The 24369-nt window shown below is 41.0% G+C and overlaps 1 protein-coding gene and 1 long non-coding RNA gene across 8 annotated transcripts; both read right to left on the bottom strand.

The window, feature by feature from the left end:
* Nucleotides 1–254: 254 nt before the first annotated feature.
* On the bottom strand, nt 255–4624 carry LOC309815067. The gene is made up of 2 exons (XR_014295792.1): nt 2972–4624; nt 255–2743 (listed from the first exon to the last, which is right to left on the bottom strand). It is a non-coding gene; the product is annotated as an uncharacterized lncRNA (long non-coding RNA).
* A 4343-nt stretch (nt 4625–8967) lies between these two features.
* On the bottom strand, nt 8968–24168 carry SNRPD1 (small nuclear ribonucleoprotein D1 polypeptide). Of its 7 annotated transcripts, none has more exons than XM_082640429.1 (5): nt 24056–24168; nt 14317–14393; nt 12181–12372; nt 9321–9425; nt 8968–9136 (listed from the first exon to the last, which is right to left on the bottom strand). In XM_082640429.1, exons 2-4 carry the CDS (start codon nt 14384–14386, stop codon nt 9349–9351), a joined length of 339 nt encoding a protein of 112 aa, XP_082496555.1. In that variant the 5' UTR covers nt 14387–14393; nt 24056–24168; the 3' UTR covers nt 8968–9136; nt 9321–9348. The 7 variants fall into 7 exon arrangements, with proteins under 7 accessions (XP_082496555.1, XP_082496557.1, XP_082496554.1 ...); XM_082640431.1 differs by lacking the exon at nt 24056–24168 and adding an exon at nt 19861–19996 and having other exon boundaries at nt 12181–12249; XM_082640428.1 differs by lacking the exon at nt 24056–24168 and adding an exon at nt 19861–19995 and having other exon boundaries at nt 8968–9156; nt 9317–9425.
* Nucleotides 24169–24369: the final 201 nt, after the last annotated feature.

Below are 24369 nucleotides of genomic sequence, written 5' to 3'. Positions count from 1 at the left end.
CCACATGCATGCCACAACTGGGAGTTCGCATGCCACAACTAAGGAGCCCATGTGCCGCAACTAAGGAGGCTGCCTGCCACAACTAAGACCCCACGCAACCAAATATATAAATTAAAAGAAAAAAATCTAATTGACATTTCACTTTCCTGAGCCTCACTTTATACAGGTGGAAATGCCATCTTGGTTATAGTGATTTTAATATGTCAGTTTTAAATGTAGCAATTCTCTTGGAGAAAAAAAATTGCCATTCAAACTCAGAATGTACAGTGTTTACTTTGGCACAACATGGATATCGCATCTCCTATCGTTATGGCAACACAGGACATGAGTAACAACATCCAAATGTTGGATAATAATTAATTGTTGGTAAAGATGTGGAAATTGGAACCCTTATACCTTTTATACGTTGTTGGTGGGAATGTCAAATGGTATAGCCACTTTGGAAAACAGTCTAGCAGTTCCTCAAAGTGTTAAACATAGTTACCACATGATCCAGTAGTTCCATTCCTAGGTATATACACAAGAGAATTAAAAACATGTTTATCAAAACATGTACAGAAATGTTCATAGCAGTATTACTCACAACAGCCCAAAATGGAAATAACCCAAATGTCCATCAACTGATGAATGAATAAATAGAAAGTGGTATATCCATACCATGGGATATTATTTAGCAATAAAATGATTGAGGTACTGACACATGCTACAACTTGGATGAACCTTGAAAACACTGTGCCAAGTCAGTCAGTTTCAAAGGATCATACATTATGATTCCATTTACATGAAATATCTAGACAAGGCAAATTTATAGACAGAAAGTAGATCAGCGGTTGGCTAGGGTTATAGGGGAACAGGGGGAGACTGGAGGTTGATGCTTAAGGGGGATGGGATATCTTTTTTGCAGTAGTGAAACCTAAAATTGATTGTGGTGATGGATGCACAACTCTGTAAATATACTAACAGCCACTGAACTGTACACTTTAAATGGGTAAATTGTATGATATGTAAATTACACCTCAATAAAGCTGGGTTATTTTAATCCAAATGTCAGTAAAAATTCAAGCATATTCAAAGACTTAAAAATGAAATTTCAGAAAAAATAAGGTTTAAAATCTGGAGAAAGTTACAATATAGTTACTTAGAATTAGCTATTCTAGTATATTAACTTGAACTATAAAATATCTTCCAACAGTGACACAGATACAATTCTCTATACCAAGTCAACTAATTTAGTTATCAATTACAAGTTATCTCGAGGTATTCACTAGAAAGAAGTACTATTTAAAGGTCTACATCCTATGGGTCTTTATTGTCATTCTCTCATGTATCCTCAGTGTCTATTCTCAAATGGCCAGTTTCCTCACATTCTTCAGGGATGTGACTTCCAATATTTAAAAAAAAAAAAAAACCATATTCAAAACAACTTCCAAATACTATCTAGGAAAACTCTGTTGTCATTCTGTGCTTCAACAGACATGTTAATATAGAACTTGGTACACTTATAACTTTACTAAAGTGAAAGGTATGACCATATGCTTCTCTGTTGCTGAAACAGGCAGCAAGAAATAGCAAGGTATGTAAACTGTAGAGGCATTAAGAGGATGAGACTATAGGAGGTCCCTGGACAGCTGACCTCGAGGAAATTTGGTCCAGAAGTCAAAAACTGAGAGCTGGCCAGAAAGACCTTGTGAACCACTTAGAGTTATTGGTTTCCATTCCCAACACTCTAACTCCCAGGACCTACATCAACAAACTCCCAAATCTACCTCCAATTCTGCAGCTTCATCCTGTCAGGACCATATCAAAAGAGGCCTAATTTACCAATCCAGATATAAACAATGAGGTGGTTATACTTCAAGCCAGAACAGAGAGAAAAGAGCTGAAGAGAGTAGGGAGATGTTCAGGGTGTGCAATACCAGTGTACAAGGGCAGTTTGTCAAAATTTCAGCAATGTTGTGAGCTGTTTAACAGCATGGCAATGGTTAAATTTCCAAGGTAGGAAGTCAGCAAATGCCACAAATTGTTAAACATTTGCCAACACATCACAGACTGACACTGGACGGGCATCTGAAATTTTCTTAACAAGCTTTAACTTTTATCACCCAAACATAATTATAGCAGATGTCCACCTCTTGTGCCCCAAATCATCAATGTCATTTTCAGAGACAGTGTAGCTGAATAATATTTATTTTTCTTTAGCCAAATTTTCAAGCAGTTTAAAAAAGTATATAATATTTTATATAAAAAATGCACAGAAATAGTAAGCTGAACGATATGAAATCAATGTTTTTGTAGGTCAAGACAATCAAACATCACCAATTTCACATGATTCAACCTAAGTATACCCATCTGCCAGCTTGAGAAACAGAACATCACCCAGCTAAAACTCATGCATCCCCATCTGCTATCACACTCCCCTCCTTCTTTCCATCCCCCAGAAGTGACTGCTCTCCTGAATTTATCATTCTTGCACGTATCTCTGAACTTTAGCCACGCCAGCATCCCTAAATACAGTTTACATCTTCCTTATTTATACAGTATTTACATAGAATAACATATGTATTCTGCTACTTGCATTATTTGCTCAATATTGTCTGACTCATCCATGTTGACACACGCAGCTCTAGTTCATTTTCAGTGATGTAGTTTACTATAAACAATTTACTCAACTCTTTTCCTGTTGGACATTTAGATAGTTAGGATTTACTTATTTATTTATTTTTTACTATTATAAAAATATTGCCTAGGGGCTTCCCTGGTGGCGCGGTGGTTGAGAGTCCGCCTGCCGATGCAGGGGACACGGGTTCGTGCCCCGGTCTGGGAAGATCCCACATGCCGCGGAGCGGCTGGGCCCGTGAGCCATGGCTGTTGGGCCTGCGTGTCCAGAGCCTGTGCTCCGCAACGGGAGAGGCCACAGCAGTGAGAAGCCCACGTAATGCAAAAAAAAAAAAAAAAAAAAAAAAAATATTGCCTATAGCTGCTTTGAGCAGAGTTGAATAGTTGAGACAGAGACCATATGGCCCATAAAGCCTACAACATTTACTACCTGGTCCTCCACAGAAAATGTTTGGTGACTCCAGGTTTATCCTTTAGGTGATTTAACCATTCCTCACATTCTGGACAGACAGGGTTGTTTTCCTTTTTAATTAAGAAATATAATGAGCATTCTGTCAACGTTTTCCCCTTGGACTCTCAAATGGAATCCTGCATCAAAGTACAGAAAAAAATTTAAGACTTCTGACATATCTTAACCTGCTTAAAGTTTTTCAATTTAGATTCCTATTAACCTACTAACCAGATGGTCTTCTACCTTCATACAATAAGTACTATTAAAAAATTACTTGATAAACCAAAAATGAAATCTGGCTGAAAACTGCATGAATATCAAGATAATTTCCTTTGATTTTAATATTTTACAATGTTTGGTATCTAGTAAGGTTAAGTTCTCCCACACTTTTCTAATTCCTTTCTAGAAAGATAATGAATCTCCTACTGCCTATTCCTTCTTCAGAATGAACACTGGAACCAATTTACCGGTTAAAAACACCGGGTTCTTAGAGACTTGCATCTAAATTCTAGCTCTGCTGCTTACTAACTGGGACTTTAGGCAGTTATCTAACCTCTCTGGGCACAAGTTTTCTTTCTGCTACAGAGTTGTTCCGAGGGTTAAAAGAAATAACATGTAGGGGACTTCCCTGGTGGTCCAGTGGTAAAGGATCCACCTTCCAATGCAGGGAACGTGGGTTCAATCCCTGGGTTCCCACATGCCACAGGGCAGCTAAGCCTGTGCAGTGCAACTACTGAGCTCACACAGCTTCAACTAGAGAGCTTGCATGCTGCAAACTACAGAGCCCACGTGCCCTGGAGCCTGCACGCCACAACTAGAGAAAACCCGCATGCCACATCTAGAAAGAAGCCCGCACACCACAACAAAGAGCCCACGCATGCCTCAATGAAAATCCCATGTACTGCAACTAAGACCTGATGCAGCCAATAAATAAATAAATAAATAAATAAATAAATTTAAAAGGTAAATTATTAAAAAAAAGAAAAAAAGAAATAACATGTAAAGGGCTTATTAGCACAGAACCTGGCAGAGTAAGTACCCAAATATTTGTCAATGGGAGGAATAGTTATTGTCCATTAAAATCCTTTTGGCAATTTCATTAAATCTATAAATTAATCAGAAAAACTGGGCACAGAATAAGCATTAAGTACGTATTAGTTGACATACTGTCAGTAAAGAAGTTACTTAAAAATTCACCAAGATAACTGCACTAAACCTATAAATTGGAGAGAATTTCTATCTTTACACTGGTCAGTCTTCCTACACTGGAATATGGTTCTATTTTTTATTTTATGGCTCAGGAATTTTTAAAAAGCTAGAACTGATTTTTGCCACTGTTCCACAAGCACTCAAAGAGGAGAAAATTACAAAGTTCTAGGAAACATGGAAAATCTTTACTCTCCTTGCAGATTCACAATGCATATTATCCTTTAAAGACCAAGTAGAGTATGGCTCTACTTAAGAGCCATATGAATCACACCATAATTTCTGTAGTTCACCAAATCTAAGACATCAATTTTTGGATGCACTTGTTATTGTATGTACTACTAACAAAGAAAAAAGCTTGATGATTTAAGTTTGATACCAAATCTAAATTTATACCATTTAAGATGCATCTCAATTTCAGAGATATTAAAATATATTTTTAAAATACACCTTAGAATAGGTGAAATTGTTAGAATTCAAATAGTGGGATAAGATATCCCTCACTACAGTAACAAAATACAGAAAATACTTTGGAATAATCTTACCAAAATATGTTAAGTATGGTCAATCATCGTTCTGTACTGGGGAAGTCACTTCCTTGCTAAAATTTATTTGTAACTCCAAAATCAGTACTAATGGTGCTTCCATGGTCATGCATGGACCATGCATGCTTTAGAGCAGCAAAAAACGTTACCTGATGTGCCACCTGGTTGTTCTAGGCTGAGGCTGAATAGAGCGACAGTGCCTTTTGTTTCAGGTCTCATACAATAAACAAACATCCTTCATGGTCAATTTAGTGCCACAGTTTTTTGGTACTTTTGTGCTTTTGGGTGGTGAGTTTGTTGTTTAAAATGGCCCCCAAGCATAGTGCTATCTAGTATCCATAAGCAAGAAGGCTGTGATGTGTCATTTAGAAAAAATACATGTCTTAGAAAAACTCTGTTCAGGCATACATTACAGTGCTGTAGATTGTGAATTCAATGTAAATGAAACAATATATACTAAATAAGGTGTTTTTAAACAGAAAACACACATAAAACGAGGTTATGCATTGATGAGTTGATGAAAATGCCGTGACCAGAGACTCATACACAGAGAACCTGTGCTCCTCTTAGGAGCAGTGGTTCACTATTCACTAATTCAGGGTTCACAGCAACTTTACAGAACCTAACTACCGTCAATAACAAGAACCTACTACTGCATTTGACATCTAGAGCTTTTGCTATTATTCTTTTGTAAACTGAATCTCATATTATATACTGACCTTACTCAAAATACAGGAAATACACAGAACTTTAAAACTTTTACTGAGAGGAAAGGCTGGTTCAGATAAATGGAATACTACCATGTTCCTGCAGAGAAAATAGTAATACTGCAAAATTTCTCTTCCTTCTCAAAAGTATACCTCTTATTTTGTGGATTCACAAGAATTTTCACATTAAATAAAGACCAATATCAGATATATTCTTTTGTTGTTTTAATTGGAATGTCTCTAGAAAATGTCTGTTATTGGTTTAAGATAGAAAATTCTTCCTTAACATGATGAGGAAAGTCCATTTTAGGTTTTCAGGAATGAGTGTTGTGTTATTAAATGTTATTCTGATATCTATTATAGAAGACTGTGTGTATTTTGACTCCTGAACATAATACATTTCAAAATACTAAGCCATCCTTGCTTAACCAACCTAATTATAGTAGATTAAAACATGCTGTGAAATACAATTTCTCTATTATTTCACTTACAGTTTTCTGTTTAAACTCACAATAAATTTCTTTAAACAAATCCCCAAATTTCACAAATTAAAATCTTAAGCTTTAGAAGATATCAGACTGGGAATTTCCTGGCGGTCCAGTGGTTAGGACTTCGTGCTTTCACTGCTGAGGACCTGGGTTCGATCCCAGGGTTGGGGAACTAAGATCCCACAAGCTGAGTGGCACAGCCAGAAAAAAAAACCCAATTACTTCAAACAGGAAGAGACGTGGCCCTACATCTGGACTGGAAGGCAATGCCTACCTTGCTATCCAGCAAGAAGAAAACGTCTCTTTTCCCAAGGGCAGCCAAGCCAACCAGAAACTGTAGTCACCCAACCAATGAGAAGCCTCTTCCTGCAAAGGACTCTGCTTGGGCCTCCCTGGTGGTGCAGTGGTTGAGAGTCCGCCTGCCGATGCAGGGGACAAGGGTTCGTGCCCCGGTCAGGGAAGATCCCATATGCCGCGGAGCGGCTGGGCCCGTGAGCCATGGCCGCTGAGCCTGTGCGTCCGGAGCCTGTGCTCCGCAACGGGAGAGGCCACAACAGTGAGAGGCCTGCGTACTGGGAAAAAAAAAAAAAAAAAGGACTCTGCTTATTATTGCCCCTCCCAAGGTCCCCACCCACATGCCCTATAAAAGCAAGCTCCCCTTCCTGGTTCTCTGGATTTGCCTATGGCCTGCCATAGTTTGTATATGCCAAATTGCAATTCTTCTGACTATTCTCAAATAAATTCACTTTTGCTGATAAAATAACTTCCTATTATTAAAGCTGACAAACTCAATCTAGTACCCACTAGGGTTTAGCCTTACATTTAAACAGTGTTACTAGACTGGTTTCACACTGCAAACTTCTAGATGTTAAAATTCACAAAGTACGACACAGTTAGGGGACTCCCCTGGTGGTCCAGTGGTTAGGACTCTGAGCCCCCACTGCAGAGGGCAGATTCCACCTGTCGCCTGAGAACTAAGACCCCGAGGCACGCTTAAAAATCCTTTGTTATTGGCTTTCGACTTAAAATCAATATGAACCTCCACTGCTTTTAAAACAGACAATACAAAGTATTCTTTATCAGAGTATTCACAATTTGCAATTACGTATCAATGTATATGTTTCCCTTTTAGCTTATAAGCTCCAGGAGGGCAGGAGTCAACTTATGTTTGTTTACTCACTACTTGTGCTTTTCTGTTTGTCCCCTTCAAATCTCTCCACCTTGATGCATGACTGTGTTCCCTTGCCTTCTGCTTGCATTCAATTAACAGGAGCACCAACAAAGGATGGAAAAGAATGAGATACACATATACACATACCACACACAAATGCTCTTGCCATCTCAATTACATTAACTTCCCTACAAGGCCTAAACTTCCTTTTCTGATAACAGTCTTTGCAGAACATTCCCTTCTCATTAAACAAACAAACCCACATACATGATTAAATGAAAACACAGATCTAGTTCAATCCTCAGTTAGGTTTGTTTCCTTAGTATATAAACAAACAGTAGTCAGCTTTGTAAGAAACTATATACTGAGAAGTATTTTTCTCTAAATCTAACCAATTGAAACAATTTTTTAAAAAATCCTTATTAATGATCAGAAAGAATCCAGTTTTTGGCAAAGAAGTAGGTCTTCTTCCTTTTGTTCTTAAAGGACTGCTTGTAAAAAATATTTGGTTAAGAATCTGCCTGCCAATGCAGGGGACACAGGTTTGAGCCCTGGTCCAGGAAGATCCCACATGCCGCGGAGCAACTAAGCCCATGCGCCACAACTACTGAGCCTGCACTCTGGAGCCTGCGAGCCACAACTACTGAAGCCCACGCACCCTAGAGCCCATGCTCTGCAACAAGAGAAGCCACCGCAATGATAAGTCCATGCACCACAATGAAGAGTAGCCCCCGCTCGCCACAACTAGAGAAAGCCTGCGTGCAGCAACGAAGACCCAACGCAGCCAAAAATAAAATTAAACCCCCCCTCCCAAAACTATATTCTATTAAGAACCTATTAAAATAGTAAAACAGGGACTTCCCTGGTGGTCCAGTGGTTAAGATGCCTCAATTCAAATGCAGGGGGCATGGGTTCAATCCCTAGTCAGGGAACTAGGATCCCACATGCCCTGCGGTGCAGCCAAAAAAAAAGTAAAATAAAACCAAAAAAACCATTAACAATGACAACAAAAGCAATGACTCCTTAACTTAGAAGATGATCATCACCTTTTACTAAGAACCTAAGTCTCCATGGAATAAAACTCAGGAAAGGAGAATCAATTTTAGACCTAATTCCCTAAGACTTTAGTTTCTGAAATACCAAAAAGAACTTAGTTCACTTGTAGGAAGGTTCCACAGAATGGAGTCAAGGTAAAACAATAAAACGCATAGTCAGGGTGGGAGGGAGGGAGACCCAAGAGGAAACAGATATGGGAACATATGTATATGTATAACTGATTCACTGTTATAAAGCAGAAACTAGGGCTTCCCTGGTGGCGCAGTGGTTGGGAGTACACCTGCCGATGCAGGGGAAACGGGTTCGTGCCCCGGTCCGAGAGGATCCCACATGCCGCGGAGCGGCTGGGCCCGTGAGCCATGGCCGCTGAGCCTGCGCGTCCGGAGCCTGTGCTCCGCAACGGGAGAGGCCACAACAGTGAGAGGCCCGCGTACCTCAAAAAAAAAAAAAAAAAAAGCAGAAACTAACACACCATTGTAAAGCAATTATACTCCAATAAAGATGTTAAAAAAAGAAACGCATAGTCAGTGCATGTGAAATAAAAAGTTGTATATTCTACATATATTCATAAAAGAAATATTTTAGTTCAAAAAATTAAATGCCTGATCTAAGATTGGAATTATTCTGGGACTGCCTAGTAGTAATGCTTAGCTCTTATTGTGTTTGTATCATGAATATATATATGAACTATTAAAACTTAATATGATATAGTCAATAGACAACTCTGTCCTACATTTATGTTTATTAAAAACTGCCACAAACAAACAAAGCCTGTACAAAAAGCAGCCGGGGCATCGATCACTTTGAAATCATAATCTTGAGAGACACAATTTGCTTAGGACTCCACCATCTTCTAACTTAGCCACGTAGACTTCCTCTGCCGTCTTCTTCTTCGTCTGTTATAAACAAACAAAACCTGTACAAAAAATATCCCATAGTACCTATCACTTTGAAACAGTAATCTTTAGAGACATTATCGCTTAGGACCCCCTCTTCCTCTGCCCTGGCCATGTCCTCTTCCTCTTCCTCGCCTGCCATAAACAAACAAAACCTGTACAAAAAATATCCCATAATACCTACTACTTTGAAATAGTAGTCTTGAGAGATATTATCGCCTAGGACCCCCTCTTCCTCTGCCTCGGCCACGTCCTCTTCCTCTTCCTCGGCCTCGGCCTCTTCCTGCAACTGAGGGAAGAGAAAAACAAAGTAAAGGAAATTCTCTTCTGTGCTGAGGTTACCTGGCCACCACAGTAAAGAAAAGTTTAATTCAGCTTCTCTCAAATGTAACCTCAGTCATGCTTTCCCAGCAGTTTACCATACAGAACCAAGAACTGATGGCCTACTAATACCTTAATATTTGTTTCATTTGACTTCATTTACTGAGAAATTCATCAAGTTTTAAAATATTTTTCTTTGTATTGTGCCTCAAATTCACCACAAAATAAAATACAAATGATTTGAACCTCACACAAGATGAAAAAGATATAATACTAACGGAACAGAACACAAACACTATGCACCAGATGTTTCTGTTACTGTATAGAATCCAAGTTAGTTAATTCATGCCAAGAAAACTTAAAATATATTACATCAAGTAACAACTTCATGACTTTTCAGAATCTTAAGTCATCTGATCCAATCATAACCTAGTACTTTAATCCAGTAGCAATATCCTTGTTACCTGGTCATCCTAGCTCTGAACTTCTCATTTTCAGACATCTATGAATATTTTAAAAATCTTGACATTTCTACCAATTGTTCCTAGTCTTACCATTCAAAGCAACAGAGTAAGTCTAGCACTTCTCTTAAAACAAGGCAGATTAACCACACTTATCTCCAATTCCCTCTGAAGTACTATTCATGATAGAAAAGGAATAAAAATGGCAAATATCCATAAGGGGGAAAAAACAAATGCAGAAAAAAACACAGTGGTTGAAAGATTTCAACAATTTTTTAAGTAAGAAAATAGACTGAAAACTACAAATGTTTAGTAAAGGAAGAATAACTTCTAAAAGACCTAGGACCTTGGAAGCCAGGGGTGAGATGATGAGGCAGGGGGCTGAAAACGGGGGGGGGGGGGGAGTTGATAATCCTTATGCAGAGCAGTAGATTGGCTAGTCCTCTTCCCCACCTTGCAAAGCTAATGATTATTTCCCTGACAGGTACGTAGGAGAGAAAAGATAAAATTAACCCAAAGAGCTTGAGGCAGAAAGGCTTCGGATTTGAAAACACTTGCAAAGTGGATGGCAGCAAAAGTCACAGAGCTGGAGGGAAGGAACAGGGGGATCAAGTCAGTGTTTTTCAAGCTATGTGTTACAACCTGATTTTTTTTCTTTTTAACTGAGAGAACAGGATAGGAAGCTTAAAGGCATCTGCATGTATTAAGACTAAATAATTCTTCCTGAAGCTTTTGTTTCATTTATATGTATGAATAGGTCATGATGCAAAGTACAATATATTTCTTAGTGTGAGCGGAAGGAAAAGTCTCAAAATCATTGTGTTTAATATCAGCCCCTTTCTCCTGCCCTTCCCCTATAATGCTGGCTGCCAGACATGTGTCTCCCACAGTAGGTGACTAGAATCTTTTTCTGAGAAAACCAGCTCCAGAAAAGACTTCCAGATGCTGAAATTTTAGGTCTCCTCAGTGGAGAAGCCAACTTACTTTGAACCCACCCTCTAAGGAGTCCAGCCTCCATTCCCAGAAGTTCTCTTTTCAGAGTCCTTCTTAAACAACAGATGGCCAAAATGCAAGATACTATAGTAAAACCTTCAACATAAAGACCAAACTAAGAGATCAAATAAAAAGAGAAACCGGAGAAAACAACACCAATTACAGAATAAAAGACAAAGAGAGGGCTTCACTGGTGGCGCAGTGGTTGAGAGTCCGCCTGCTGATTCAGGGGACGTGGGTTCGTGCCCTGGTCCGGGAGGATACCACATACTGCGGAGCGGCTGGGCCCGTGAGCCATGGCCGCTGAGCCTGTGCGTCTGGAGCCTGTGCTCTGCAACGGGAGAGGCCACAACAGTGAGAGGCCTGCATACCACACACACACAAAAAAAAAACAAAGAGAGAGGAAAAATAAGAGAAAAAACTCAGAAGGAATCAGTCAGAAGACCCAATTATTAAGAATTCCAGGAAGAAAGAACAGAACGAGCAAAACAGAAGAAATTTATTAACGTTACACAAGTAAATTTCTTAGCTCTAAATGGCAAGAATATCTACTGAAAGGGTCCACCAAGTACCCAGAACAACAGTGGACAAAATGCTAAGTCATTAAGAAATTTCAGAATAGCAGGAATAATGAGTCAATCTCTGGGCTTCCCTAGTGGCGCAGTGGTTAAGAACCCGCCTACCAATGCAGGGGACACGGGTTCGAGCCCTGGTCCGGGAAGATCCCACAGGCCTCGGAGCAACTGACCCTGTGCGCCACAACTACTAAGCCTGTGCTCTAGAGCCCGCGAGCCACAACTACTGAGCCCGCATGCTAAAACTACTGAAGCCTGCATGCCTAGAGGCTGTGCTCCACAACAAGAGAAAACACCGCAATGAGAAGCCCGCACACCACAATGAAGAGTAGCTCCCGCTCGCAGCACTAGAGGAAGACCGCACGCAGCAACAAAGACCCAGTGCAGCCAAAAATAAATAAATATAAATAAATAAATGTATTAAAAAAAATAAGATTCAATCTCCATATCTTCCAAAGTGTGCAGGGATTAGGGGACCAGGCCATGCACAAAGGGACAGGAAGTAAGAACAACATCAGTCTTTTGAATAGCAATACCAGGAACCGTAAGAAACACTATATGTACTCATGGCAAGTAGAGGCAATTAAAACAAACCAACCAACCCGTGTTGTTCGCAAATATAAACATATTTTGAATAGCGGATTAGGGCATAAATACGCCAGACACAAAAATGTTTATAATCCTTCAAACTTACCAGCTTCCCTTTTCTTAGACTTCACCTTTGGTTCAACATCCACGAGAAGTGTATCCAGAGGTAAGCTGTCTGGCAGAATAAAATATCGAATGTTATTTCCTCGAATACTCAGCGTTTCCAGCTGTACAGGTTCTCTGTTCTTCAGGGTCATTTTCACAGCTTTAAGATGTGTATTCATGCTGACATCTACACCTGGAGGCAAAAAAGAGGGCAGTTATTAGCATAATAAGGAAGGCAACCAATTAATCTATCGAGCCACTGTTAGTACCACGTTACAGAAGAGCATTATCTGTTCTACAACTGGTAATGATGTCTGTATAAATCAGAAATCTTTCCTTCACTAGATTTTTCCTTAGCTTGTTGTTTACTAATCTTCTTTCCCAAACTTAAAAGACTTTTGATACATTCCATCTTGTTAGGGAACTTGATACAACGAGAGAGAGGGGAAAAAAACCCCAAAAGATTTATGATCTCTTTCTCTGTTCCAGGAACTGCATGCTAAGGCATTTTAGTTTAATCCTCAATGTCCTTATGGTAGATAGTATGATTACCCCTATTGTGAGGACTAAAATATATATTCAGGATATAAGAAACTTGAAACAGTGGTTGTCACTGGGGAAGGGAATTGGATTTTTACTAGGTTTTGCTCCCCCAATTTACTAAATTTTCCTCCTGGGACATCATTTATTAAGTGCCTACTGTATGTGAGGCAAACCTTACATTACTTTTGTGAGTGTCTTCCACATCACTAGATTTTGAATTCCTAAAAAGCAGGAAGAGGGCTTCCCTGGTGGCGCAGTGGTTGAGAGTCCGCCTGCCGATGCAGGGGACACAGGTTCGTGCCCCGGTCTGGGAAGATCCCACGTGCTGTGGAGTGGCTGGGCCCGTGAGCCATGGCCGCTGAGCCTGCACGTCCGGAGCCTGTGTGCTCCACGACGGGAGAGGCCGCAACAGTGAGAGGACCGCGTACCGCAAAAAAAAAAAAAAAAAAAAAAAAGCAGGAAGAACACTCTGCTTCCTCTGCAACATGCAACACAGAGCTCAGAAAAGAGTAGACTAAATCACTGTTTAAAATCACAGAATTTTAACAGGACTAAAATTACATTTCCTCAGATATGATCGGACTGTATCAAAACCTTAAACTATACAGATTTCCTTTCATAGCAATTGGTGTTGCAAAGTTTTGGCGGACTCACAAATATTATCAGTTTAATACTATATATTTCTCTTGTTTACTCAGATGCTGGATCTACATGTTAAAAAATTATTTATAAATTTACAATTTAAATATTTCAGAGAGTAGAAATGGTACCATATGCTAAGATAGCATTTTCTTTCATCAATTCTTTTAAAAATTTGCCCTTTTTTGGGGTAGCAGCTACTATTAGTGAAGAATCACAGTGGTTTTAAGTATAAAACTACATATCATACATACAATATCATCAAAGAGTTAGACACCTAAGAAAAAAGACAAATATAATACTCTAATATGTTATGCTTAGATAAAATTATGGTTCCTCATCACCCCCTTCCCATTTCCCACATATTTTTTACCCAGGATAATCAGACATGGAAACCCCATCCTCTATCTTCAAGGACTTTACAATCTAACAGGGGACACAAAATTCTGATACAAGTAATATGTGTTTTGTTTTTTTTGTTTTTTTTTTTTGTGGTACGCGGGCCTCTCACTGCTGTGGCCTCTCCCATTGTGGAGCGCAGGCTCAGCTGCCATGGCTCAGGGGCCCAGCCGCTCCGCGGCACGTGGGATCTTCCCGGACTGGGGCACAAACCCGTGTCCCCTGCATCGGCAGGCGGACTCTCAACCACTGCGCCACCAGGGAAGCCCAGTAATATGTGTTTTAAGATGCAACATTCCAGGGGACATGTACAGGCAAAAGTAGAAAAGGCATAAAGCAGGAAAACAGTGGTCACACATAGGATAACCTGGGGAATCCAGTCTGGTCTTAGCACAAGAACTTAAGGTGAGGCTTAAATAAGAAGGTCAATGAAATAATCCAGACAAAAGGAATGAGATTTGTACAATATAAAACATTCATTAACCAAAGAATTCTGGCCTGTAGGTGAAAGAGACGGGAAATAAAAAGTGTTATAAACGCAGTCCAACCTCCATACCTGTGATTGTTCCATGGACCTGTGTTCCATTCTTTAATTCAATGGTTACAGTTTCGTGACTCAATTTCATCAAAAATCTATAAAGACAATAGGAATAAAATGATAAATTTTCACTTTTAACACTTCAAAAACATGTTTATTATTAAGCCAAAGGGTGAAATTTCTAGATGCCAAAAACCTACTATGGACGCTATCTGCACCAATTCCTGTTAATAGCTTGCATAACAATTTCAGCTTTCCCTGAATGATATACCCTTAACGTTTATGAAAGAGCACAGTAACAGAAATTGTCACTTGGACATTTCTGATTCTCTAAGCCATTATACAGCTTAACCTCTGATCCATGCATATAGATCCTGAAGTCACTATAAGCCACAAAACTGAAATCAAGAAATTACATGGATAAAAGTGCTCAAAAAACACAAGCTTCCAATGATAAGATAGTAAGTACTGGAAATGTATGTACAACATGATGGCTGTAGTTAATACTGCTGTATGGTATATTTGAAAACTGCTAAGAGACTAGATCCTGAAAGTTCTCATGAGAAAAAAGCCATTTTTTTCTTTTCTTTTGTATACATATGAGATGATGGATGTTAACAAACTTACTGTGGTAATCATTTCACAGCTTATGTAAGTCAAGTCATTATCCTGTACACTTTAAACTTACAGTGCTGTATGTCAATTATATCTCAATAAAACTGAAAAAAAGATACATTATAATTGGTATTAAAAGATTATACTCTTATTGTATGTGTATAAATAAGGTAAAATTCTCCTTTTCTAACCCTCCTCCAGGCACGTGGGGATATTCTAGACCATTTTATTTGCATACATAAGCATTTACATAAAATTTACTTTTACAGAAACTGGGCCATACTATAATGGCTTCTGTAACTTTTAGTTCTCATTTAGCATTTAGAGACATTTATGCAAATCCCCACCAAACTCATTTATGCAAATCCTCACCGACACTAATTGTCACCAATTTTTTGGTCAATTTGATAGGGGAAAAAAGGCAATTTGCTTTCCTCTATCACTTGTTGAATAATTCTTCATGAATATAGGAAATCTGTATTTCTTCTGTTAATTTCCTATTCACGTTATTCACAACTCCAATTAGGTCGAAATCTTCTTTTATTTTCTATCAGTTTGCCACAGCAATTCAAGTTCATGGTTTTCTTTAGCCATACAATTTTTTTTCATTTTTATGTTGTTAAATTTATGAATCCTTCTTGGGTATGTAATTTGTTTAGAAAGATGATTCCCATCTCAAGATTATAAAAAGTCTCTTATTTTCTTCTACCGTTATATTTAGAGTTTTAATCCACCTAGAATTCATCTCTTCTGTGCAATTCGAGGTAGGAAGCTGCCTTTATGATTTTCGCAAGTTGGATAGCCAGGTGCCTCAATAACGTTTACTGAATAGTCATCCATTCTCCACTTCATCTCTTCTTCTGTTCTCCAACTTTTTTTTTTTTTTTGCGGTACACAGGCCTCTCACTGTTGTGGCCTCTCCCGTTGCGGAGCACAGGCTCCGGACGCGCAGGCTCAGCGGCCATGGCTCACGGGCCCAGCCGCTCCGCGGCATGTGGGATCTTCCCGGACCAGGGCACGAACCCATGTCCCCTGCATTGGCAGGCGGACTCTCAACCACTGCGCCACCAGGGAAGCCCCAAAATACAACTTTTTTTTTTTTTTTTTTTTTTTTTTTTTTTTTTTTTGCGGTACGCGGGCCTCTCACTGCTGTGGCCTCTCCCGTTGTGGAGCACAGGCTCTGGACGCGCAGGCCCAGCGGCCATGGCCCACGGGCCCAGCCGCTCCGCGGCATGTGGGATCCTCCCCTACCGGGACACGAACCCGCGTCCCCTGCATCGGCAGGCGGACTCTCAACCACTGCGCCACCAGGGAAGCCCCCAAAATACAACTTTTTAAGTGGTACAGACAGCCATCAAAAAAGGGGAAATTACTTGGTCTTGCATAAAGCAAGTCCCAAACTTGTTCTCATATAAAGAAAAAACTGTGTGTTGAATCCCTTCCCTTTCCATATTTGTTGTCAAGAAAAAAAGTCTCTCTTAATGAATTGGTAATGCTTTATTTCACCAGATAAGAATTCTTTAACTTAGCTCTAATTTAATATAACTATATTAGCCTAGAATCTTCACCTAATGGTTTCTTCCCATTATCAGTTTAAAATTTGTTTTTACTTTAATTGTCCCATCCAGTAATAACTTCTACTTTTATAAAACTTCTTTCAAATCATTTTTAGAAACAGGCAGGATTCAAGTAAAAATAAAATATTTTATTAATCAAGCAGTCTACCATATGGAAATAAGAGGAAAACCAGAAAGTAAGAAAACCTCTGAAACAATCAAAATACATTTTATCAAGTCCAAGGATATTTCTTTGATAAATAGTATTTATCATTATATATTATCTGGTAGTCCCTGTGCTTGGTAATGAGGATTAAAAATGAGTAAGACTAGGCCCCCAAGGAGCTCAAACTCTAGAAGGAAGGACACATGAAAGATTTTTTTTAAGTAATTACGTAAATTTAAATCACAATGGAGATATGCACAGATTTTTTACCATGAATATAATGTAGCATGGGTAGGAAGGAGTCAGATCTTAGTGGACTTCTAGTGAGAAGTCTGAAAAGTTGGAAATATGCAGCAAAGAGAGACAAGAGCAAAGATATAGTAAGAAACAGCACAAGGTACACAGAAATTATAGGTATTACTGATGGAATACTAAGTCCAAGAAAATGAGTAGGGAAGAGGTTCCTCTCATGGAATGCCCAAGCTCTGTTAAAGAATTCCCCTAGGAGAACTACTGAAGGGTTTTCATCAATGGAGTGGAGTGCCACATCGGAAGACAAATTAGGTGGCTAGAGCAATAGATAGATTAAAGTAATCAAGACATAGGAACTACAAATAGATCAATGAAACAGAACAGAGTCCAGAAGTTCACTATCCAGGCAGCAGTTTGGGTTTCACAGGTGTATACATTTTTCAAAATTGGGAAATGCACACTGAATTTCACTGTATGAGATATTTACTTTAAGTGAGATTAAAGAACACAGGTGGGAAGAAAAGGGAGCCTCAACAGCTTAGTGGTGTCGACTGGAGTGGCAAGGAAGGTGTATTGAGGGCAGGAGAAATAAACAGTTATCCGAGCCCAGGAACCAAGCAAATTCAAATTATTTTCTGATGAATCCTTCACTATCTGAATTCTTTCTGCTTACTGTAACTTAAGATATTCAGATAATACTCAAATATTCAGATAAAATGGTATCCTTCAGTATAGCACTGAAATGGTATCCAAACTCACACTATTAAATTCAAAAATCAAAGAGAATGGGTTAGTGAAAGACACTTATATTAGGTAGGTAAATTTGCCAAAACCTGTCAACTTATCAGATTATCAGGATTATCAAGAGGAAGAAGTCAAAGACGACTCCCAGGTTTTTGGTTAGGGAGACAGTATACCAGTGTCACCAACTGAGATAAAGAAATAACAAAGTCAACCAAAACCGCAAACTAATTAGACAGACACCCATTTTACCTGGCGTAAAATACATTCTCCAGTTACCAGAAATTTTGTTTCTATAGTGTAAGACACAGAATAGGATTCAGTACAGCCATTAAAATTTATAGGAAAATTCCGTCACAACACGGACTATCTTTAAATGAGAAACTGATTCCAAAGAGTATGACATAAAACTTAACTACAGATGCAGACCGGCAGGTATTGAGAAATTGAAAAAATAAACTGTAAATTCTGAGATGTTTCCCCCCAAAGTTATACTTCAAATAAAAATGGGGGCTTCCCTGGTGGCGCAGTGGTTGAGAGTCCACCTGCCGATGCAGGGGACACGGGTTCGTGCCCCGCTCCGGGAAGATCCCACATGCCGCGGAGCGGCTGGGCCCATGAGCCATGGCCGCTGAGCCTGCGCGTCCGGAGCCTGTGCTCCACAACGGGAGAGGCCACAACAGTGAGAGGCCCGCGTACCACAAAAAAAAGGACGAAGTCTTCCAGTTATAAGATAAATAAGTATTAGGGATGTAATGTACAACATGATAAATATAATTAACACTGCTGTATGTTATATATGAAAGTTAAGAGAGTAAATCTTGAGTCCACATCACAAGAAAATTTTTTTTGTCTATTTCTTCAAGTTTGTACCTATATGAGATGATGGATGTTCACTAAACTTATTGTGTTAATCACTTCGTGATGGATGTAAATCAAATAATTATGCTGTAGACCTTCAAGTTATACAGTGTCGTACGCCAATTACATCTCAATAAAACTGTAAGAAAGAAATGGACAAAAAATTAACCTTAAATGCCCTCTCTACAAACGCCACCCTGAATATAACAGTAAGGATTTTATATGTTATTTAAACATATTAGAAACTATCTACTTGTCTACCTTCACCACAAAACATAAAGCTCCAACAAGGCAGGGACTCTGTCTTGAGGGAAAAAAAAAAAAAAAAAAGAACACATTATGAGAGCACAGTGTAACAGGTGCCCAATAACACTGACAATCCTTGACTGAACAGACCAGAAACTAGCTAAGCTAGTTTGTAACTGCCGGCTGGGTTATTAGAAACCTCTGCTTCTATGTTGCAAGCTCTCATCCTCAAGGAAAAACACCAAAACCCAATCTATTTGCAAGTAGTTTAGAATGAATTACTCCAATCAGTAAACAAGTCTTCAGTAGGTTCAGCTAACAGGCCAAATTTAAACACAGAAATGAACCAGAAGAAATCTCGATTATCTGTGTAATCAGTCAAAAAATACAGAAAAGAGATTCTGTCCCACGTTGGGAGACTTTTCCTAAAGCAAAGTCCTATTTTACGGGGAAATGTCGGTTGAATAACGTTAAATCTAGTAAGTAACAAGGGGGGAAAACACTAAAAAAAACAACTTACGGAGTCAAAAGTCCATCCCTGATTTGAAACATTTCGGAATTGGGTTTCATTATTTCCAGATAAACTCCTGCAGCTTCTAAGTACTCTTTTAAGTGCGATGGTAGTTTCATCGCGAAAAACGCATTAACTTAAACTACTTATGCCGTAGTATTTTTATGTCTCCCACATTCTCAGGGAGCGTGGACCTAGTTATATTTGCCGGCTCCTGAGGGCTGAGACGAGCCAGAAACGCAACCTAGACTAGAGCACAAGTTCTACTCAAAATGAAAGTCGGTAAGTCACCGGCAGTAAGAGCTTGTAAGCCTGGCGCTGCACCTCTATGGCCTCGAAGACTCTGGGTGGGAAAACATGGCCCGGCCTTTACCTCCACTTCTTGGAAGATACGGGGGATCCCCGCGCGACCCAGTCTGAAGCCCGGGCCCGAGCGGCCGCGGCGGTGCGGCCAAAATGGGACGGGAGCGGCGGGCGCTGGAGGCCGTTAGCAGGCCGCGCGCACACGCGGCTTTCGCGCCTCCAGTCTCTGGGGCAGCCCAGCCTCCCGCTCCCGGCCCACACAGTCCAGACCGTCCCCTCACAGTCCTCACCCCGGCTGGTCACCTCCTCACCTCACAAGCTTCATCCTAGCGGCGCCGTCACCCCTTTCGGTCCGATAGTGCACAAAACCCAACAACCGAGCGCCAACCGGCTACGAATATGAATGGCCGGAAACACACACTCCCAGGGTTCCGACGTAAAGAGCGCGCGTACCGCTGCGGACGCACGGCGGAAACGCCGAGACTACCCTTGAGCTACTCTCCCTTCCGGCAGTGAGGAGCGCCACTGCGGCCCCTGGCGGCTGGAGGTGTGCCTTGCAACTGCTGAGGGGGTTTAGGGCTGCTTTAGGAGGAAACTTCCGGTAAGAGGGAAATTTGAGGAGATTAAATCCCATTAGCGGGCATGGCAGGGCTCCGTGTATTAAGCAGCACGAAATTTACTCCTTAATGAAAGGAAGTTCTGGGAGAAGTCCAGAGGATTATGCTAACTCTGCTCCAACACCAGGAACCTCAACATTACTTAACGTGCCGGAAGAAAATCACACAAAAATTTTTTTAAATGTCAACTTTTTTTTTTTTTTTTTTTTTTTTTTTTTTGCAGTATGCGGGCCTCTCACTGTTGTGGCCTCTCCCATTGTGGAGCACAGGCTCCGGACACGCAGGCTCAGCGGCCATGGCCCACGGGCCCAGCCGCCCCGCGGCATGTGGGATCCTCCCGGACCGGGGCACGAACCCGTGTCCCCTGCATCGGCAGGCGGACTCTCAACCACTGCGCCACCAGGGAAGCCCTAAATGTCAACTTTTAAAAATTTTAATTTGATTTATTTTTGGCTGCGTTGGGTCTTTGTTGCTGCGCGCGGGCTTTCTCTAGTTGTGGTGAGCAGGGGCTCCTCTTCGTTGTGGTGCGCGGGCTTCTCATTGCGGTGGCTTCTCTTGTGGCGCACAGGCTCTAGGCGCGTGGGCTTCAGTAGTTGTGGCACGCAGGCTCAGTAGTTGTGGCTCACGGGCTCTAGAGCGCAGGCTCCGTAGTTGTGGCGCACGGACTTAGTTGCTCTGCGGCATGTGGGATCTTCTTTCCTGGACCAGGGCTCGAACCCGTGTCCCCTGCATTGGCAGGGGGATTCTTAACCACTGTGCCACCAGGGAAGTCCAGAAAAATCACACAATTTAACTGATTATTTTCACTTCAAATTCTGGTCACAAACCTCAAAAGGGTTCCCCACAGTGCCCAGAGATCCAGAGATCATGTTATGCTTCTCTAATGGATACTTTCTCCTTTAGCCTAGGTGATCTCCAAAACTACGGCTTTAATTTGTATCTCCAGCTTGGACTTCATCCCTGGTCATCAGAATTCTTGAATGTTGTGAGGCAATTCTCATCAAACATTAATGTGCATAGGACTCAACTAGAGGAAATATTAGAATGAAAATTCTGATTCCGTTGGTATGGGGTCTGAAATTCTGCACTTCTAACAAGCCTTCAGTTGATGAAGATGCCCCTAGTCCATGGATCTCAATTTGAGTAGCAAGACTGTAATGGACATATGTGTGCTGCCTTCTCAACATCTATCCCCGTCTTCCCAACAGTTCCTAATAATCTCCTGGTGATCCAAGGTGGACCAAATTGCGATAATTTTTCTTTGTTTTTATTTTCTAGCTTGAACATTTTTTAGAATTTTTACTTTCTCATAGTATAAAACTGTCAAGAGTCCTGAAATAAAGTCAGCAAGAATGGAGCAACAAAGGAAAAGCCTTTATTTGCTGCTAGCAGGAGGGTCAGTCTGAAAGTGAGACTACTCTGTCTTCTTGGAGTTAGCTGAGGTTTTATATATTACAGGCATTTAGATTGGTCATAAGAAAGAAAAGGAACAAGGAAATGAGAATGCAACGTGTGGGGCAATACAACTATTCCATCATTAGTTTTTAGAAGTACATGTCTTAATGATAAGCATGCGCAAAAAAGTACATTCTGCAATTTGGAGCAAGGAAAGCAAACAATTTAAACAAAGCCAGATTACATTCACAATTTTAAGTTTGGCAAAAGAATTTACAAGTAGGGGCTTATGCTTCTTGTGTAGGGTTCTGAAAAAGAACTTCACAAATTTACAGAACCATAATGTTCAGCGCCAAGATGCATCATTTAGGCCACAGCATTTGTTTTTAGCATGTGCACATGGCAAAAGATGAACCAATCACAGCTCTCCCCGCCCCGGGGACTTTCTCAGGAGCTCTCAGGAATGGAAGCCTCTCTTTTTACTAGGATAAATTCGCTGTGAGCTTATATGATCTTTGAAAGCTCAGTCAAGCAAGATAATTTATTCACTGGATCATGATTATTTTTTAGTAGACAACAAATCAAATGACCCAACTCTGAAGTGTATAATACAGTATTGTAAAAGCAAACTATTTTATATTTTCACAGCATGCTTAAACCTGATTGTATTTTTTAGAAAAGAAAACCTAGAACAAATTGCAGACAGGAATTATACATCAAATATGAATTCCTTATGTATCAAAAATAAATACATATGATTTCATATGGTGTGACATTTGTAAGGATTCCAAGGCTCCTGACTGTGGCCAATACAAGTATACTGGAATAGATCACTCAGGAGCAGAGACCCTGGGACTTCCCTGGTGGTCCTGTGGTTAAGACTCCATGCTCCCAATGCAGGGGACCCAGGTACCATCCCTGGTCAGGGAACTAGATCTTTCATGCAGCAGCTAAAAGATCCCGCATGCTGCAACTAAGACCAGATGCAGCCAAATAAATAAATATTAAAAAAAAACAAAAAAGGGCTTCCATGGTGGCGCAGTGGTTGAGAATCTGCCTGCTAATGCAGGAGACACGGGTTCGAGCCCGTGTCTGGGAGTTCGAGTCTGGGAGGATCCCACATGCCGCGGAGCAACTAGGCCCGTGAGCCACAACTACTGAGCCTGCGCATCTGGAGCCTGTGCTCCGCAACAAGAGAGGCCGCGATAGTGAGAGGCCCGCGCACTGCGATGAAGAGTGGCCCCTGCTTGCCACAACTAGAGAAAGCCCTCACACAGAAACGAAGACCCAGCACAGCAAAAATAAATAAATTAATTAATAAACTCATACCCCAAACATCTTAAAAAAAAAAAAAAAAGCAGAGGCCCATTTTTGGCAATGAAAACTTGTAAATGTGGTTTGTGTATGTGTGTATGCCAGAATTTGAGTTACTACAGATAAAGTGGTTTACACACAAAGAGAAATCCCACCAATTGTCTGACAATCTGAAGGTGAAGGCAAATATAGGTCAGATATTCTATCAACAGTAGATAACCAGCTTTAATCAGGTTGGCAGTCTACTCCTGAGTTTTTCCCCAATTTAAGCGGTTTAGTATATGCCATTAAAGTATATTGTTGACCCCTGAACAACTCTGGCGTTAGGGGCACAGAGCCTCTGCTCAGTGGAAAATCCATGCATAACTTACAGTCGCCCCTCCACATCCCCAGTCCCACATCCTCCGATTCAACCAAACAGTTGATGGTGATTGTTTAGTACTCTAGTACTTACTACTGGAACAAAAAATCCCCGTATAACTGAAATTGTTTAAACTTGTGTTGAACAAGGGACAAATGAATGTATCAGGCACTGGGGATGGGAGCGGGGGAAGCCAGGTTTTTGCCATAACACAAGGTATGGTGATGTGACCAATGGCTTCACCCACCAATACTTCTCATTTTGGTTTTTAAACCACAGAACCTCCCCAAACTAAACTGACAGGCAGCTCAATAAAGTTTTGTGGAAGACGTATTCTCATAAAAACATCAGGCTTCGCAAACTTAGAGCACATTTTGGCTGGACTTGGCTTCAAAAAAGGAGGGCCGGAAGTGAAGAACCTCTCTTCAGATTCTCAAGGGCAAGAGCACCCACTTAACCCATCCTCACAGTTCTGCAAATAAGGAAAGAGTAGCACAGAAGGCGTGTTCAAAAGCAGGGTAGAACCAAGAATCCTAGTGCGAGAACCCTGGATTCTATCTTTAGAGGTCTCTAAGAGTCAAAGCTTTGAACACCCGCCAGGACTAAACGTGGTGGAACTTTCTACAATTTCTTGTCGACTCTTGTGCTCTGATGCCCAGGAAGGAAAGTGTGCAAGGAGACGCTGAAGCCCTGCATTTTGGGGAGGCGCTGGAGTGCAGTGCCGGGAAGGAGAGTAGGGTCAGTCGTCTACCCTTTTCTTTACATTGGCCCCTGTCGAATATTAGAGGTATCTGAACTGGAAGTCGCAGAGAGCAGTACCTGCAACCAACAGAAGAACCGGTGGCGATGGATTTTCAAGACAAACCACCACCGCTGGGGGCGTAGGTGGCTTTACTCCAAGAGACGAGCGGGGAAAGGGAAGCGTCTGCCGCTCGCCGGAGAGGCGCCCACCCGCGGTGCGCGCACGCGAGGCCTCCCACCGCGCCTGCGCTGCGGTCCGACGCTGGCTCGTCTTTCCCCGACGCCCAGCAGTCCGGGCCGGGGTGAAAAACTGCGTGACACGCAACGAGCGTGGCGGCCATCTTCATCTTCTGGGCACGTCAGCTGAGCCGGTTCAGGCCGAAAAGGAGCGT

This window comes from Mesoplodon mirus, assembly GCF_964341445.2.
Source record: "Mesoplodon mirus genome assembly, chromosome: 13".
NCBI classification, from domain to species: domain Eukaryota; kingdom Metazoa; phylum Chordata; class Mammalia; order Artiodactyla; family Ziphiidae; genus Mesoplodon; species Mesoplodon mirus.
The sequence above is the reverse complement of the archived record's forward strand: the minus strand, read 5'-3'. Positions and strand labels throughout refer to the sequence as shown.